The 17597-nt window shown below is 43.7% G+C and overlaps 1 protein-coding gene across 13 annotated transcripts in view; it reads right to left on the bottom strand.

The window, feature by feature from the left end:
• LOC149351412 (uncharacterized) overlaps positions 1 to 17597 on the bottom strand; it is a 214447-nt gene that overhangs the window by 60893 nt on the left and 135957 nt on the right. For 8 of the 13 annotated variants that reach the window (XM_089580730.1, XM_089580728.1, XM_089580729.1 and 5 more), the window contains 2 exons: positions 16220 to 16756; positions 3845 to 5437 (listed from right to left, as the gene is read on the bottom strand). The exons of 2 other annotated variants lie outside the window; for them this stretch is intronic. In XM_089580730.1, the coding sequence (XP_089436856.1) occupies positions 3845 to 5437; positions 16220 to 16756 (2130 nt within the window). Of the gene's footprint in view, positions 1 to 3844; positions 5438 to 7630; positions 13427 to 13705; positions 16757 to 17597 lie in introns of all 13 variants that reach the window. 3 more of the 13 variants (XM_089580736.1, XM_089580737.1, XM_089580741.1) reach the window with 2 other exon arrangements.

Here is a 17597-nt window from a genome sequence, read left to right as displayed (position 1 = left end):
ATATATGCAGGCTGTCATTGAAAAAATTGGTATATAAGACGCACCCGTGTATAAGACGCACCCCAATTTACCCAGTTAGGCTAGTGAGGCTTAATTAAACATGCTTATGCGACCATCGCAAAATGCACCGTACGTGTGAGAAGTTCTTAAGCAACGCTAAGTGATCGAAAACGGCAACACTCACCGCCATACCAGCCCACGTTTTAGCACAAAAGAAAAAAAAGCGAAAGAACTCTCTTTATGTCCATAACAATTTATTTTTACATAAAACCTTCAAAGTCTTCATCTTCGGATGTGCTATCGAAAAGGCAACACGTCTGAAGCATTCTCTTCGCACTACGTACTTGCAAAGGGTGACTAAAAAAAAAACATCGGCTTCTCTTGGCTTGTCTTAATGGCGAGAAGCGCGACTGTCGCCATCTTTTGGCATTTCACATTACCTTTGCTTGGGGCCTCCGAAACGGCCGCGTGTTTAAGATCCCGGAAGTGGTCAACCCCGCCGTTTCATGATAAAGTTCACCTAAAAAAGTTGTGCACGGCGGTCTCTGTATTGAAGTATTAACCATGTTACAACCACGTTATTGGTAGTAATATTTTTTCGGTGAAAAAAGCTTGAACATGAACCTGAGTAATTTCTGAACTCGCAAAAAAAAATGGAAAATTCGCATATAAGACGCACCCTTGTATAGGACGCACCAGCAAGATTTTTGAAAAAAAAACCGCGTCTTATACACCGGAAAATACGGTATTAGAATTTACTTAAACAATTTACTAGCTAACATGATTCGCCTGTTTCCTGACGTCCGCCAACACGGGTATTACTGTGCTGCAAAAAAGGTTCTCTTTATCCCAAAAACCCCGTTTTTAAAAAATTAGTGGTCTGCTTCCCTGAAACACCTGGTATATAACTTGTTCCTTTATTAAGTTCCCTTAACAATGAGACACGTCATTCTTTCATAAAGACAGGGCCTTTTGTCTTATGATGGCTGCAACATACAAAAATATTTGTAGCAGCTAAGCAAGCTCGCAAACAAAATTTGAGGAAATTTGTTCGGCTTGATCAGTGCATGTACCTGTTACAGCCCAAAAAGAACATGTGGCTCCCCATTTCAGCCAACCGAGCAGCAACCAGCAAGTTAACTATCAACCACATGGAATGAAAGGATAAGATAGGAAAAGAGGCACACAGCCAATGTGTATTTGCAGTACTTTCAAGGAACCAATGACCACTTATCTTCATGATCTCAAACTGACATGAAAAATGTGCTGCATGAAAGTCTAACCACAATGCATTGCACACATAAGCGCTGCAAGTGACTCACCAGCACAAGCTCACCAATAAAAACAAACTTGCTAAGCAATGTCTACACAAGCTTGGCACTCAACAAGGCCCACTGCTGTTGATTTGTGTAGGCAAGCCTAGCACCACTGGCTTTGCAGAGAAACAAGTAATTTTATTATGGTTTCAGTTACTGCAGGCCAAAATACTATTCAAACCTCAGACAAGTGGGAGACATGGCAATTATAAGTGAATAGCACACACTTCAACACACAGCTGAACATGATCTTGAGCAATGGCATAAAGAAAGCTGCTAGAATCAATTCTTTCATTGCCTGCACGCAGATTGAGTGCTTCAAAAGATGCTTACTTTTTAACACTAGGTCATGGGACATAGAGTCACATTTGTTTATCACAGTCTTACCATTTTTAAAATGTACAATACAAGATACATAGTGTATGTTTGTGTGTCGCGACTAAAACCGTGAGGTGATCACATATATTGTTCTCTAAAAGTTATTATCAAACATCTGGTCTCGTGAAACGTAATAAAAAACCTTGTCAATGCAACAACTCTTCAGATGCAGTAGAAACTGTATATGGTACTATGCCAAGAGATATAGTCTTCTTTTTCCCAGAGCAGCATGCAAGCCTCCAAAACAGAGATGCTAAACTTGCTAAAGATGCAAAAAGAGTTTCACTGGCCTACTTTATTATATGCGTGACTACAGAAATGACACTGCTGCATTCTTTACTACACATGCCCTTCTGAACAAGAACCTTAACTCAAGAAATCAGGCGCGGTTTAATATCCTTACGCCTAAACTTTGCTGTCTGCTCACAGTTTTTTTTTAAGTGCCACACCCAAAAATATGCAACAAGTATAGAGAGTTTTGATCTGATTATTCACAAGCCTGATGAGCCATGATGAGGAGCAGTCCTTAATGACAGTGAGCAGTGGGGCTCACTTTTCTTGTATTATTTACTGCAACAGCTCCATGCAACTGTTAGGCTATTCAGTTTGTCCAAAGCTGCCTTCACTGTGAGAACCATGAGGACTGCACACAAGGGTCCAAGTGAAGTAGACAAAACATAATTTTAGGCAAACATCACGCAAAACAATTTTAACCCATAGACTGGTCATTATGTTTGTCTACTAGAATAGAGGGAGCAGCTCTGCTAGGCAGTGATATGATTTAAGTATTTGTTACAGAAGACCCTACCATACCTCTCTTTTCAACCAGCATTTGTTGTGAATAAGCTATGTAATAACCCCAAATAAAAACTGAAAGCAATGAGACAGTGCGTTAGCCGCATTTTAAGATAAGTATTTTTAAAACCTCTACAGAACAAGTATAGCACCCTGCCAAAATGACTGACTACCAGCAAGCTGTAACGCCCTTACAGCAAACAGCTAGCACAATAGTCTGTGTGGACTGGGCCTGTGATGTGGGTCTTTAAGCTCACGGTCTTTAAGCTGTAGTGCTAAAATAATGGATTTGCTTAAACAAAGCAAAAAGCTTGACAGGAACAGCTACTAGAGAGTTGACAGATGTATAAGGTGTGTTGTGCTGAAATTTTCTCTCACACACTAGGTACGCATGGGTTCAATAGGAAGTTTAACCAATAACTGTTTACCAAATCACAAGCAGCCATGTTTACTTGTGGCAGTTTATTTCACTGCTTTTATAATGAGTGCCTGTATGCGATACTGCTCTACATGGACTACACACACATTTTTCTTTTGCATACCTCATGCATGCAGTTCATTGCTTTAACCTGTACTCGCACCACTGCTGCTTCCGCTCTTGCAAGTGCAACACAGAGAGAAGTCACAATCAGAAGACATGAAAGCTTCCTTTTGCCTACCTTTACGGCACAGATACAATGAGTAAACATGTACGTAAATCATGTAAAATAAATCTAGTCATATGTAAACTAAATTTTTGCTATAATTATGAGCTTCACAGTTAAATGACCACATGCATCAGAAATTTTTACACTCAAATAAGAATGCCATTTGAAAGATGTTTGGCATATGTATAAATGTACAAAATTTATTTTGGTGTACTAGTGCCTCACTACAATGCTTTGTAAGAAACTCGCCAAATAAACACTGTGAAATTTCACTTATAATGCCATGCCTCTCATGAAATAATATGAAAACAAGAACTCCAGCTTGCACATCCACCCACAATATACATTCACGCTCAAATATCAAAGTTTCAAACAGAGCACATTACCAAGCTTACGCAAAAATATCACCAATTTTACAATTTATTTTTCCACTGTTGCCTAGCACTTCTGCAGGTAACAACTGTTTCAGAACGCACTGTCCAAATGAATGTGTTCTTTCCTGCAAGGATCTCAAATTCCCAAGCTACCTTAGTTAATATGAAATGTATGAATTATGACTACATAACCCGTGGGCTCAAAATGAAAAAAAGAAAGCAAGAGAGAAATGTCCAGAAACCATTACAGCATTCAGGCAAATCCATCCATTCCAAAGCAACATAAAAAAAAGCAGAAAATAGAAAATAATGGCCTACAAAGCCATTGTAGTACCTTCACCGAGTCCTGCGACTGTCATGGCTGCTTCACCTTGGGTTGGAGATGGTGCATCCAGGTCGTCTTGGCTAAGCGCTCGCCCCAACTTCAGCAACACTTTTTCCTTGGACTCAGGGTCATGAGGGGATAAAGGTGCCCCTTCAGCTGTGGTCATGCACCGGTACTCGGGAATGATCGCAGCCTCGGGCACTAAACCAGCAGGAGGATACACAGCCACTCCGGTAGACTGTTCAGGAAAAAGTTGCGCCAAGAGCTCTGCTTCTTCTGGTGTAACTTCCCTCTTGGCTACGTAACCTCCTTCGGCAGTGAGAACATCTCTGAGCCGGTCATCTACTTGAGGCTTTTCCATGGCACCAAACATCTTGTCAAGAACATCAGCTGAAAGTTCTGGCTTTGATGAGCCTGGTGCTGTGGCTGACGTGACAACTGATGTGGTGGTACGTACTATTGTCTCTGGTCCAGAAATTTCTCTTCGAATTATTGTTGTTTTCGCCTCCATAGGCTTCCCAACTGCACTTTCTGCAAAGTGCATGGAGCCTGAAGTGCTTGATGGTAGCTGCTCTTGGCTGGTAATTTCTGTCTCCGGAGAAGAACTAGAGCGCTTTGTAACTGACACAACTTCAACAGCACCACCTGGAAGCTGTTTCACTTCTCGCGTTGTCACAGTTGATGGATCATCACTGGATAAGCCTTTTGCAAATTCTCCCATTTTAGCAAATAAGCTGCTTGCTGCACTTCCAGCATCTTCAGCACCTTGCTCAATGTGTTCAGTAACTTGCCGAATTCCATCAGATGTTGTTGTCACTAGTCGCCTTATGACTGTTGGCTTGCCATCAACAACAGTTGTTTCAATCCTCCGAGAAACAGTTCCATCTGATTCCAAGTCCCCAGGGAAATCAGATCCAAAAGGAACATCACTGGCTTCTCTTCTTATGACCTGCACCACTTCAACATGCCCTTCAGGTGTCTCTTTGACTTCTCGTTTTATGACAGCTGATGGATCCTTCGCCAATTCTGCTTCCCATGGAAGTGATGCATCCGTAGTTTTTATACTTGGTTCCCCAATGCCCTTGTCTTCAGGCAGCTTGCCAACAATGTGCTTTGTTACTCTGACAACTTCAACAATGCCACCAGGCACTTCTTTGACCTCTCGCATGACATGTGTTGGTGGCAATCCTTCTGCACCACTAGGCTTAGTTTCCAATGTTGCCGGCTCCAACAGAACTTCTGTGCCAACTTGCTTGACATGTGTGCTTTCAGGATGCATGGCAACATCATGTTTAGTAACTTCAACTACTTCAACAATACCCCCAGGGGTTTCCTTCAGTTCTCTCTTTCCTGGTGATGGCGAATCTTCATCTGAACTCTTTGACTTTGATCCACGTGGAAATATCTTCTTGGGAATTTTGGACACTTTGGATAGGAGACCAGAGCTTGGTGGCTTTGAAAGTTCATGAGCAGTCACTTCGATGACTTCTATGACACCGCCAGGCGTTTCCATGACTTCTTGTCCTTCCACGGCGGGCAGCTCCTTTCCTGGCAGCAGAATGTCAGCACCTTGGCTTGATTTATCAGGAACATGCTCCCCCACTGCAACAGACATTCTTGAATCTTCAATCCGCTCCCCTGTCGGTTTATTCATGCTTTCAAGACCAGCTGAGGACCCATCTACGCTTCCAATTTGAAGTGGCACCCATAAAGGGAGCTCGCCCTTTACGAGAGGAAGACTTTCATCGCGTGGCTTCCTAACATCATGTGCAGTAACCTCAACAACTTGCACAAAGCCTCCTGGCGTCTCTGCAAGCTTCCTTCTTGTAACATCCGATCCTTGCACCCGATGATCATGGCACACAGGCTTTCCTGAAGCATGCTCTTCACTCCTTAATTCTTTCTGTGACTTTTGGACCTCATGTTTTGTCACATGCACAACATCTGTCAATGCTGTTAGGTCTCCTTCAAGGATGCCAGCTCTGCCATCAGAAGGAAACATCGCTGAAATTTTCCCAGTATCTGGTCTAAGCATACCCTCTGGAACTCTACCAATGTTGTGGGTGGTAACTTCAACAACTTTCACAAAGCCACCAGGAGTCCTAAAGTTATCAGCTTTGACTGACCCTGATGCTTTGGCCCGATGTTCAGGCTTCTCAACTGCCTGAACCAGCTCAAGAGGCTCACTGAAAAACTGTTTTTGCAGCTCCTTCTTTGGAGCAGATATTTTAGTTGTTTCAAATGTCGTATGAAGTTCTTTATCCTGAGTCACTGGTTTACTTTTAGATAACTTCTCGGTAACTTCATCAAAAGGTCCATCATATCCTGGTGCTTTTCTGGTTCTTTTAGAGTCAATTTCTTTTACAGAGCCCTCTACAGATGGTTTCTGAATTTCATCCCTCATCTCACTTGACACAAACCCTTCGGGCACTTTACCACTGTAAATGAAGACACTGCATTTACCATTGGACTTATCAGCAGGTTTTGTAAGCTCCTCTATAGTTACTGAATCTCTCACAGACAACAAAGGTAATTCCTGTTCAGAAACAAGAGTTTTTGAAGCACCCATACTTATTTCATGAGGAACAATTGCAGCATTTGAAAACAAGCCTTCTTTCATATGCTTCAATGTGTCACTATCCAGGACAGTGCCTGCACCTTGAAGCTGCTCCTGCTTTTCTTTCTTTGCATCTGCACTAGGTACATTTTTAGTGTCGTACGCAGCGGCCACACCTCCGGTAATATCTATCTCATGCTTTTCTGACCTTCCTTTTAATTCAACAACCTCTCCAGAGTTTTTTATTGGGAAACTTCTTTCAATACTTTTAGTACTTTTCAGCACCTCTTTGGTAGGCTTTCTCTCATGCAATGCCACATCGAAATCTGCTTGAGACTTTGCATGAAGCTTATTATTCTCAGTCGACTGTAATTCTGAATCGGGTATATGCACATTACTATTTGACCCAGGTCCTGATGATCCACCTACTGGAGTACCTTTCCTTGAGCTGTGGGGAAATAATTTTTTTGGTATCTTTGCCACCTTGGACAAAAGGCCTTTATCTGATTTCTTTCTCATCCCTGCAGTATTTTCTTCTGAGGTTCCAGTGTGTTCCTCAATCACGATGTTTTCTTCTGAGAGTGGCACACCTAAATCCACATCAACTTTTTCCGACACCTTCACAGGGACGTTACCATGTGATTTTACTCTAGGCAAACTGATGTCAATGCTACTATTGTCCACTGACTCTTGAGCTGCAACATCTCCTTTAGGACCAAGAGGAAATGCCATTTTGGAAACTTCAGCCACATCAGTCTCAGATGTCATATATTTTTCAGGTAATACAACCTCACGACGCTTTGGGGACTTCTGAGAGGCTTCAGCAACTATGTTAAGTTGTGCCTCTTTTTCAGGTATCTCAGCATGTATGCCCGGTTGTATACCCTTCTTTCCAGTAGCCATGCTGCTATGGAGAATGTCAGGCAACATCTCCTTGGAGACTTTTGTCACTCTGGATGTAGAACTTGCATCGGGTGCCATCTCAAGTTTAAGAGAGCTTTTGCTGTCTGGCGTGAGAGTTTTTTCTGTTAACGAGCTAGAAACTTCACTGTCCAACATTGAGATATTACAATCACTTTTGTTCTTATTTTGGGCATCTATCTGAGATACCTTCACATGAATGGGGTCGATAGCACTTAATGGCTCTTCACGTGAAATGCCAGATTTAGGACCATGAGAAAAAATCTTCTTGGGTAACCTGGTCATTTTCGACATAAAACTTTTGTTTGAATGCTTACCTAGTCCTGAGGTGCTTAATTCAACTGTTCCCTCTCTCCCTTCTGGTAGCTGCACAGTAACTTCCTTCTCACGAAACGAGACGCTAACATCTGCTTCAGGCTTCGTGGGGATCTTGACGTCTTTCTGCAGCTGTACTTCAAAGCCGGGTGCCTTGTCATCAACAGTTTCAGCCACTGTGGAATGTTCATCAGTTGAGCCACTACTTTTTGGACCATGGTGAAACATCTTCTTTGGAATCTTGGCCATTTTTGACATGAAGCCTTTATCAGATGGTTTCCCAGCTTCAGGAGTACCTATTTCCACCTTTCCTGCAACACCTACTGGTACATCAGCAGAAGCTTCCTTTGCAGAAAGCGAAATGTCTACATCTGTTACAGGCATTGTAGGAAGCTTGGCATCCACCTTGAAGGTTGTGTCACTTCTAGGGACGTCAACATGAGCACTAAGTGAGGGCTCTTCAACCAAGCTTACAGACTTCTCCCCACCGGGAATAAGTTTCTTAGGGAGCTTGGCCACTTTGGACACAAGACCTCCATCTGATGACCTGGCAAGTTCTGGAGTTGATACTTCAAGTTTTCCTTCAAAGCCCTCAGGCACATCCACAGTAACTTTCTTTTGAGCCAGTGAAACGTCCAGATCTGAGTCAGGCCTTTCAGGACCCTTCACACCCAATTTCAATTGAGCTTCCGGCAGTTCTACTTGAACATCACCAGTAACTTCCGACACCTCACTCACTCCTCCCTTGAAGCCATGAGGAAAAACCTTCTTTGGCAACTTGGCCACTTTGGACACAAGACCACCATCTGACGACCTGGAAAGTTCTGGAGTTGTTACTTCAACTTTTCCTTGAAAGCCCTCAGGCAAATCCACAGTAACTTTCTTTTCGGCCACTGCAATGTCCACATCCGAGTCAGGCCTTTCAGGACCCTTCACATCCACCTTCAAGTGGGCTTCCGGCAGTTCTACTTGAACATCCCCAGTAGCTTGCAATGCCTCACCACTAGACACCTCTCCCTTGGAGCCATGAGGAAACATCTTTTTCGGGAATTTGGCCACCTTTGACATAAATCCTTTATCTGATGGCTTGCCAAGGTCTGGAGTTGACACTTCAACTTTCCCTTCAAAGCCTTTAGGTACATCCACAGCAGCTTTCTTATCAGCCATTGAAATGTCCAAATCTGAATCGGGCCTTTCAGGACCCTTCAAGTCGACTTTCAAGTGAGCTCCCGGCAGTTCTACTGGAACATCACCAGTAACTTCTGACACCTCACCAACAGATATCTCTCCCTTAGAGCCATGAGGAAGTACTTTTTTAGGAAGTTTTGACATTTTTGACATAAATCCTCCATCTGATGGCTTGCCAAGTTCTGGAGTAGATATTTCAACTTTCCCTTTAAAGCCCTCAGGCACATCAATATCACCTTTCTTTTCAGGTGCTGAAATGTTGAAATCTGGCTCCAACCTTTCTGGACATTTCACATCCACCTTTAAGTCAGCTTCAGGCATTTTGACTTCGATATCACCAGCAATTTCACTCACATCAACAGGAACCCCTCCCTTCGAGCCATGAGAAAACATCTTTTTGGGAAGCTTAGCCACCTTTGACATAAAACCTCTATCTGATGGTCTGCCCATTTCGGGGGTCGACATTTCTACTTTTCCCTCTATGCCTTCCGGCAGTTCAACGGCCACCTTCTTACCACTCACTGTAATGTCCCCTTCAAATTCCGGCTTTTCAGTACCTTTAATGTCCATCTTTAGATGAGCTTCAGGCGCCTTTACCTGAACATCCCCAACTTCAGGGGCCCCTTCTATGGAAACACTTCCCTTGGTGCCATGAGGAAACATTTTTTTAGGAAGCTTAGCCATCTTTGACATAAATCCTCCATCTGATGGTTTGCCAACTTCTGGAGCTGATATTTCCATTTTCCCTTCAATGCCTTCAGGTATGTCAATGTCAACTTTACCTTTCGGCAGTGTGACATCTAGATCTCCCTTCGGTTTTTCAGGCCCTTTAATGTCCACATCTAAATGGGCTTCAGGCATCTTTACCTGGATGTCACCCAATTCTGGTGCCTCTTCAACTGAAACGCTTCCTTTGGCACCATGGGGAAACATTTTCTTGGGAAGTTTGGCCATCTTTGACATAAATCCTCCCTCTGATTTGCCAATTTCAGGAGCTGATATTTCCACTTTCCCTTCAATGCCTTCTGGCATATCAAGGTCAACTTTCCCTTCTGGCAATGTGACATCTAGTTCTCCTTTTGGTTTTTCAGGCCCTTTAATGTCCACATCAAAATGGGCTTCAGGCATGGTTACCTGGATGTCACCCAATTCTGGTGCCTCTTCAACTGAAACGCCTCCCTTGGCACCATGGGGAAACATTTTCTTGGGAAGTTTGGCCATCTTTGACATAAATCCTCCATCTGGCTTGCCAATTTCAGGAGCTGATATTTCCACTTTCCCTTCAATGCCTTCAGGCTTGTCAAGGTCAACTTTCCCTTTTGGCAATGTGGCATCTAGTTCTCCCTTTGGTTTTTCAAGCCCTTTAATGTCGACGTCTAAATGGGCTTCAGGCATCTTTACCTGTACATCACCCAATTCTCCTGCCTCTCCAACTGAAACACTTCCCTTGGCACCATGGGGAAACATTTTTTTGGGAAGTTTGGCCATCTTTGACATAAATCCTGCATCTGGCTTGCCAATTTCAGGAGCTGATATTTCCACTTTGCCTTCAATGCCTTCAGGCATATCAAGGTCAACTTTCCCTTTTGGCAATGTGACATCTAGTTCACCCATCGGTTTTTCAGGCCCTTTAATGTCCACATCTAAATGGGCTTCAGGCATCTTTACCTGAACATCACCCAATTCTGGTGAACCTTCAATTGAAACACTTCCCTTGGCACCGTGGGGAAACATTTTTTTAGGAAGTTTCGCCATCTTTGACATAAATCCTGCATCTGGCTTGCCAATTTCTGGAGCTGATATTTCCACTTTTCCTTCGATGCCTTCAGGCATGTCAATGTCAACTTTCCCTTTTGGCAATGTCACGTCTAGTTCTCCCTTCGGTTTTTCAGGCCCTTTAATGTCCACATCTAAATGGGCTTCAGGCATCTTTACCTGCACATCACCCAATTCAGCTGCCCCTTCAACTGAAACGCCTCCCTTGGTGCCATGGGGAAACATTTTCTTGGGAAGTTTGGCCATCTTAGACATAAATCCTCCTTCTGGCTTGCCAATTTCTGGAGCTGATATTTCCACTTTTCCTTCAATGCCTTCAGGCATGTCAATGTCAACTTTCCCTTTTGGCAATGTCACGTCTAGTTCTCCCTTCGGTTTTTCAGGCCCTTTAATGTCCACATCTAAATGGGCTTCAGGCATCTTTACCTGCACATCACCCAATTCTGCTGCCCCTTCAACTGAAACGCCTCCCTTGGTGCCATGGGGAAACATTTTCTTGGGAAGTTTGGCCATCTTAGACATAAATCCTCCATCTGGCTTCCCAATTTCTGGAGCTGATATTTCCACTTTTCCTTCGATGCCTTCAGGCATGTCAATGTCAACTTTCCCTTTTGGCAATGTCACGTCTAGTTCTCCCTTCGGTTTTTCAGGCCCTTTAATGTCCACATCTAAATGGGCTTCAGGCATCTTTACCTGCACATCACCCAATTCTGCTGCCCCTTCAACTGAAACGCCTCCCTTGGTGCCATGGGGAAACATTTTCTTGGGAAGTTTGGCCATCTTAGACATAAATCCTCCTTCTGGCTTGCCAATTTCTGGAGCTGAAATTTCCACTTTTCCTTCGATACCTTCAGGCATGTCAATGTCAACTTTCCCTTTTGGCAATGTCACATCTAGTTCTCCCTTCGGTTTTTCAGGTCCTTTAATGTCCACACCTAAATGGGCTTCAGGCATGGTTACCTGAACATCAACTTCAGGAGCCCCTTCAACTGAAACACCTCCCTTGGCGCCATGGGGAAACATTTTCTTGGGAAGTTTGGCCATCTTTGACATAAATCCTGCATCCGGCTTGCCAATTTCTGGAGCTGATATTTCCACTTTTCCTTCGATGCCTTCAGGCATGTCAATGTCAACTTTCCCTTTTGGCAATGTCACGTCTAGTTCTCCCTTCGGTTTTTCAGGCCCTTTAATGTCCACATCTAAATGGGCTTCAGGCATCTTTACCTGCACATCACCCAATTCTGCTGCCCCTTCAACTGAAACGCCTCCCTTGGTGCCATGGGGAAACATTTTCTTGGGAAGTTTGGCCATCTTAGACATAAATCCTCCTTCTGGCTTGCCAATTTCTGGAGCTGATATTTCCACTTTTCCTTCGATGCCTTCAGGCATGTCAATGTCAACTTTCCCTTTTGGCAATGTCATGTCTAGTTCTCCCTTCGGTTTTTCAGGTTCTTTAATGTCCACACCTAAATGGGCTTCAGGCATGGTTACCTGAACATCAACTTCAGGAGCCCCTTCAACTGAAACACTTCCCTTGGCACCGTGGGGAAACATTTTCTTGGGAAGTTTGGCCATCTTTGACATAAACCCTCCATCTGGCTTGCCAATTTCGGGAGCTGATATTTCCACTTTCCCTTCAATGCCTTCAGGTATGTCAATGTCAACTTTCCCTTTTGGCAATGTCACATCTAGTTCTCCCTTTGGTTTTTCAGGCCCTTCAATATCCACACCTAAATGGGCTTCAGGCATCTTTACCTCGACATCACCCAATTCTGGTGAACCTTCAATTGAAACACTTCCCTTGGCACCGTGGGGAAACATTTTCTTGGGAAGTTTGGCCATCTTTGACATAAACCCTCCATCTGGCTTGCCAATTTCGGGAGCTGATATTTCCACTTTCCCTTCAATGCCCTCAGGTATGTCAATGTCAACTTTCCCTTTTGGCATTGTCGCGTCTAGTTCTCCCTTCGGTTTTTCAGGCCCTTCAATATCCACACCTAAATGGGCTTGAGGCATGGTTACCTGAACATCACCAACTTCAGGAGCCCCTTCAACTGACATACTGCCCTTGGCACCATGGGGAAACATTTTCTTGGGAAGTTTGGCCATCTTTGACATAAATCCTGTATCTGGCTTGCCAACTTCTGGAGTTGATATTTCCACTTTCCCTTCAATCCTTTCAGGTATGTCAATGTCAACTTTCCCTTTTGGTAATGTGACATCTAATTCACCCTTCGGTTTTTCAGGCCCTTTAATGTCCACACCTAAATGGGCTTCAGGCACCTTTACCTGGACATCACCCAATTCTGGCGCCTCAACTGAAGCACTTCCCTTGGCACCATGGGGAAACATTTTTTTAGGAAACTTAGCCATCTTTGACATGAAGCCGCCATCCGATGGTTTTCCAATACCAGGAGCTGATGCTTCCAATTTTCCATCAACACCTTCAGGCATATCAATATCAATTTTGCCCTTTGGCATTGTGATGTCTATTTCTGCCTTGGGCTTTTCAGGGCTTTCGATATCCATACTTAAGTGAGCTTCGGGCATCATAACCTCCACCCCAATTCCTGGTGCCTCTTCAACTGAAACACTGCCTTTAGTGCCATGAGGAAACATTTTTTTCGGAAACTTTGCCATTTTTGACATAAATCCACCCTCTGACGGCTTGCTAACTTCTGGAGCTGACATTTCTAATTTCCCATCAAAGCCTTTGGGGACGTCAATGTCAACTTTCTCCTTTGGTAGGGTAATGTCTACTTCTCCTCTGGGTTTTTCAATGCCTTTTACATCCATGCTTAAATGAGCTTCAGGCATCTTAACTTCAACATCAACTCCTGGTGCTTCTTCAACAGACACGCTTCCTTTAGCGCCATGCGGAAACATTTTCTTTGGAAACTTTGCCATTTTTGACATAAATCCTCCCTCTGATGGCTTGCTAACTTCTGGCATTGATATTTCAATATTTTTATCAATGGCTTCAGGGATGCCCACACCGACTTTCTCTTTTGACAATGCAATGTCTGCATCTTTATGCTTCTCGGGATCTTTTATGTCCACTTTTAAGTGAGCTTCAGGAATCTTTCCTTGAGGCATCTTTACTTTAACACTGCGATCAACATCTGGCACCTCTTCGACAGAAACGCTTCCTTTGGAGCCGTGAGGAAACATTTTCTTCGGAAGCTTGGCCATCTTCGACATAAACCCTTTATCTGATGGCTTGCCTATTTCTGGAGTCGATATTTCTATTTTTCCCTCTGCACCTTCTGGCAAGCTGACAGCCCCTTTCTTACCAGGCACTGCAATGTCTCCTTCAAATTCTGGCTTTTCAGGACCTTTCAAGCCCACTTTTAGGCGAGCTTCTGGCACCTTTGCATGAATGTCACCAACAGCTTCTGGTGCTTCTTCAAGTGGAACACTTCCCTTCGAGCCATGTGGAAACATTTTCTTAGGAAGCTGGGCCATCTTTGACATAAAGCCACCATCTGTTGGTCTTCCTACATCAGGACCTGATACTTCTATTTTGCCTTCAACACCTTCTGGCAAATCCAAAGAAACTTGCTTTCCAGGTACTGCAACATCAAAGTCTACTTCGGGTTTTTCTGGAAGGGTCGCCCCTGTTTCTATTTCACCTTCTAGCTTTGGAATCTTGACATGAATATCATGTTGTGGAATAGATGCCTTCTGAACTGCAATTTCATCTTTAGAACCATGCGGGAACATCTTTTCTGGTAGCTTCGCCATTTTGGACATAAAGCCGTCATCATATGATTTGCCCATCTCGTTCAAATTTACTTCAATGTGCCCTTCAGCACCATCAGGCAGAACTGCTGTCACTTTCCTTTCAGGTAATGTAACATCAAGCTCTGTTTCAGGCTTTTCAAAAGCTTTACCTTTTACCTTTAACTGCACATCTGGCAGTGATGACTCCACATCAATGCCTTCACCAACTACAGATGGTCGTTCAATGGTGACACCATCCTTCTTTGGAAACTTGGACGATACAGATAGGCCTGGGGCACTCATTTCAACATTTCCTTCTGTGCCTACAGGCAAGCTGGAAGTCAGCTCCATTGCTGGCACATCAGGCCCCTTTTTCTTTAGGTCCTTGGTATCTAGCTTGACCTGCATCTCAGGCACAGAAACATGCATACTTTCTACCTCTACTGATGGCTCCTCAACAGAAACATCACCTTTAAAGCCATGAGGAAACATTTTCCTTGGCAGCTTGGCCATTTTAGTCATGAAACCGCCCTTTGATGATTTGCCATGCTCAGGGGTACCAATCTCAATGTGACCCTGTGCTTTATCTGAAAATTCAGGAGCAGTTTCCTTGGAAGTGAGTGATAGCTCAATATCCGGGCTTGGCTTGCCTGGAAACTCTCCACCAACAGCAAGCTGGGGCTCTTTCTGGAGTGACTTCATACCTTCAATGTCAACGCTGTACTCCAAGGGTTCCCCCTTAGATCCAACAGCCTTGATACTCTGAGGGAAAGAGATTTGCATACTCCTAGTTTTCTTTCTCGATTCAGTGTCTAGTGACTCTTGTAGGCCTGGCTTTTTAGCATTAATATCCACTCCAGCACCTGGCAGTGTGTCTCTGTCAACTTCCACCTCAAAGGAAGTTGACAGCTTTTTAGAGTCTGGCTTTACCTTCACAACCTTCTCCTTTTTTTTGGAAGAAACTTCCTTTTCTTTTTTGGCTCTTCCCTTAGCTGAAGGGAGGTTTTCACTTGCCGATGAAGGTTCATCTTCAGAAGAGCTGGTCTTTGAACTACGTGGAAACATTTTCTTTGGAATTTTTGCCATTTTTGAAAAAAATCTGCTATCTGGCTCTTTATCTGTGCTAGTTTCCAAGCCTTCCCCATCTTTTGCTGGCACACCCTTCACCCCTTTTGAAGTTAGTTTAGATGTGTCCACTTCGACATCTACGCTTTTTATTTCATATAAGGGTGCTTTTGAAGGCTTAGCCTTAGGCAGTGTTGCCGACTTCGGAAGCTTTCCAGGCTTCTTTTTAGCAACAGGACTACTCTCAGAAAGTGACGATGGCTCTTCATCAGAAGCACTAGCTTTACCACTGCGTGGAAACATTTTTTTGGGAAGTTTAGCCATTTTTGACAGAAAGCCACTATCAGGCAATTTGCCATCCGAAGCAGAAAGCTCAGCCTCCTTGTCCACAGCCTCAGACACTTCTTTTACATCTTTCTTTCCATGTTTTGTAGGACTCGTTTCCTTGTGCTTTTTTTGTTTCTTTTCAGCCCCAATTGTTTCACTTGGAACACTTCTTGACTCTCCAGATGTGTCAGGAGCCACAACTTCAGAAGAGGGAAGCCCTTTCTTGCTTTTGTCTTCTGGACTGCCCCTGCCCTCTGGACTTTTACTGCTCCGCTGTCTCTTGATGTGGACCATTTCAACAATTTTGCCAGGAGTCTCTTTTACGACTCTCTCCACTTTTTCCATAATTGTATCTTCAGGGCCTTGTGACAACTGCTTTACTTGTCTATCAACTGAAGGGTCTGCTCCAAGTGACCCATTCTCCCCAGTTCTGACTACACCAGGAGACAGCGAGCGCTCTTTGCTTTTTCTTTCCAAGGGTTCTTTCACAATGCCTTGCTCTAATGTTATACCTTGTTCAGGCAATGTGCTTGCAGCATAAACTGCTGCGGTCACATCACTTGGTGGGGTGTATGTGTCCCTCAGCCTGGGTAGTGTGTAGTCAGGGCCAGGAGGGCTTGGGCTCTTCTCTTTCTTTTCCTTTTTCTTTTCCTTTTTCAGTTTGCCATCAGTAGCTAACTCTTTGGAGGCATCAACATCCTCTTTGATGCTCGAGACAATCAAGGTGTCAGTAGTACTGGTGAAATCCCTTTCAGGAGTGTGGTAGTCTCTCATCCTAGGCAGGCTGTAGTCAGGCCCTAGAGGGCTGGGGCTCTTCTCCTTCTTGCTCTTCTTCTTTGAATCCCTAGGCGGAGCTGTAGGACCTGCTTCAGGAGCTGCCTGCTGAGTGACCTCTGCAGACTCTATCTTCAAGACAGGCTCCTCTTCAAAGGTCTCTTCGACAGCCATCCGTGGAGCTGCCTTTTCCTTTGAACTTCCTCGTACAATGCGACCAATAGCTGCTGATATTGGAGATCCTTTCCTGACTCCTGGAACGGCCTTGCTGGTTCCTGTCCCCGTAGACATTTTAAAAAGTCATCCGCAGCCACAAGCTACACGGCTTGATTGAAGCAAAGCAAGCATGAGCCATTAACTAGAGCCAAGAACAAAACTCCATCTGTGCAATGCTCCAGCCAAGTAAGCATCAAGTTATGGCAGAGAAGTTAGAAAACACAGACATTTCTAACCATGTCAAAATTTAAAGCAAAAATCCAAAATTATTGTGTGCAAGACATTACTCATCTGCATACGTTAAAATCAAGATCATTTTTAGCAAAACCAGTTCAAAAATAGTTAATGCTGCTGAAAAACTCTGCTCACTGGACTTTTCACTGCACACTTAAAAAAAGAAAAGTGACAAATTCGTTTACCAGAAAAGCCTTTACAAGACACAGAGATAAAATTCTTCACACTATAGTTAAAGTCAGTGATGCTCTAAAATGGCATCAGCAAAGAGGTAAGGCCTATGCTGTGACAAGACCAAGCAAGATGCCTCCATCTCCATACCCAAGAACCGCAAAAATGTATATGACCTATCAAATGAAACATGCTGTCTGACTGCACAGTAACTGCAGCTGGTGCAGTTTAATCTACCCCAGTGGCTTTAATATTACTTCTCCAAAGTGCTCAGTGATCCCAGCTCTGCTGCTAAAAAGCGTAATAGCTGCAAGGTGCTATTTAGATGTAACGCTACTAATAAACTGTTGCATGCTGTTTTGCGCAAAACGTGGATTTAATTATACCTCATAACACCTCAATGCAGCAGAAATATGAGAATTCTCCCATATAAATACAGTTTAAAACTTTCTGCTCACTCCGGTTAGCAGTCACTATCAAAACAAAACAGGCAAA

The sequence above is a fragment of the Amblyomma mixtum genome, chromosome 3, assembly GCF_055824585.1.
Source record: "Amblyomma mixtum isolate Tamu chromosome 3, ASM5582458v1, whole genome shotgun sequence".
Taxonomy (NCBI): domain Eukaryota; kingdom Metazoa; phylum Arthropoda; class Arachnida; order Ixodida; family Ixodidae; genus Amblyomma; species Amblyomma mixtum.
This window is presented reverse-complemented; position numbering and strand designations above follow the sequence as displayed.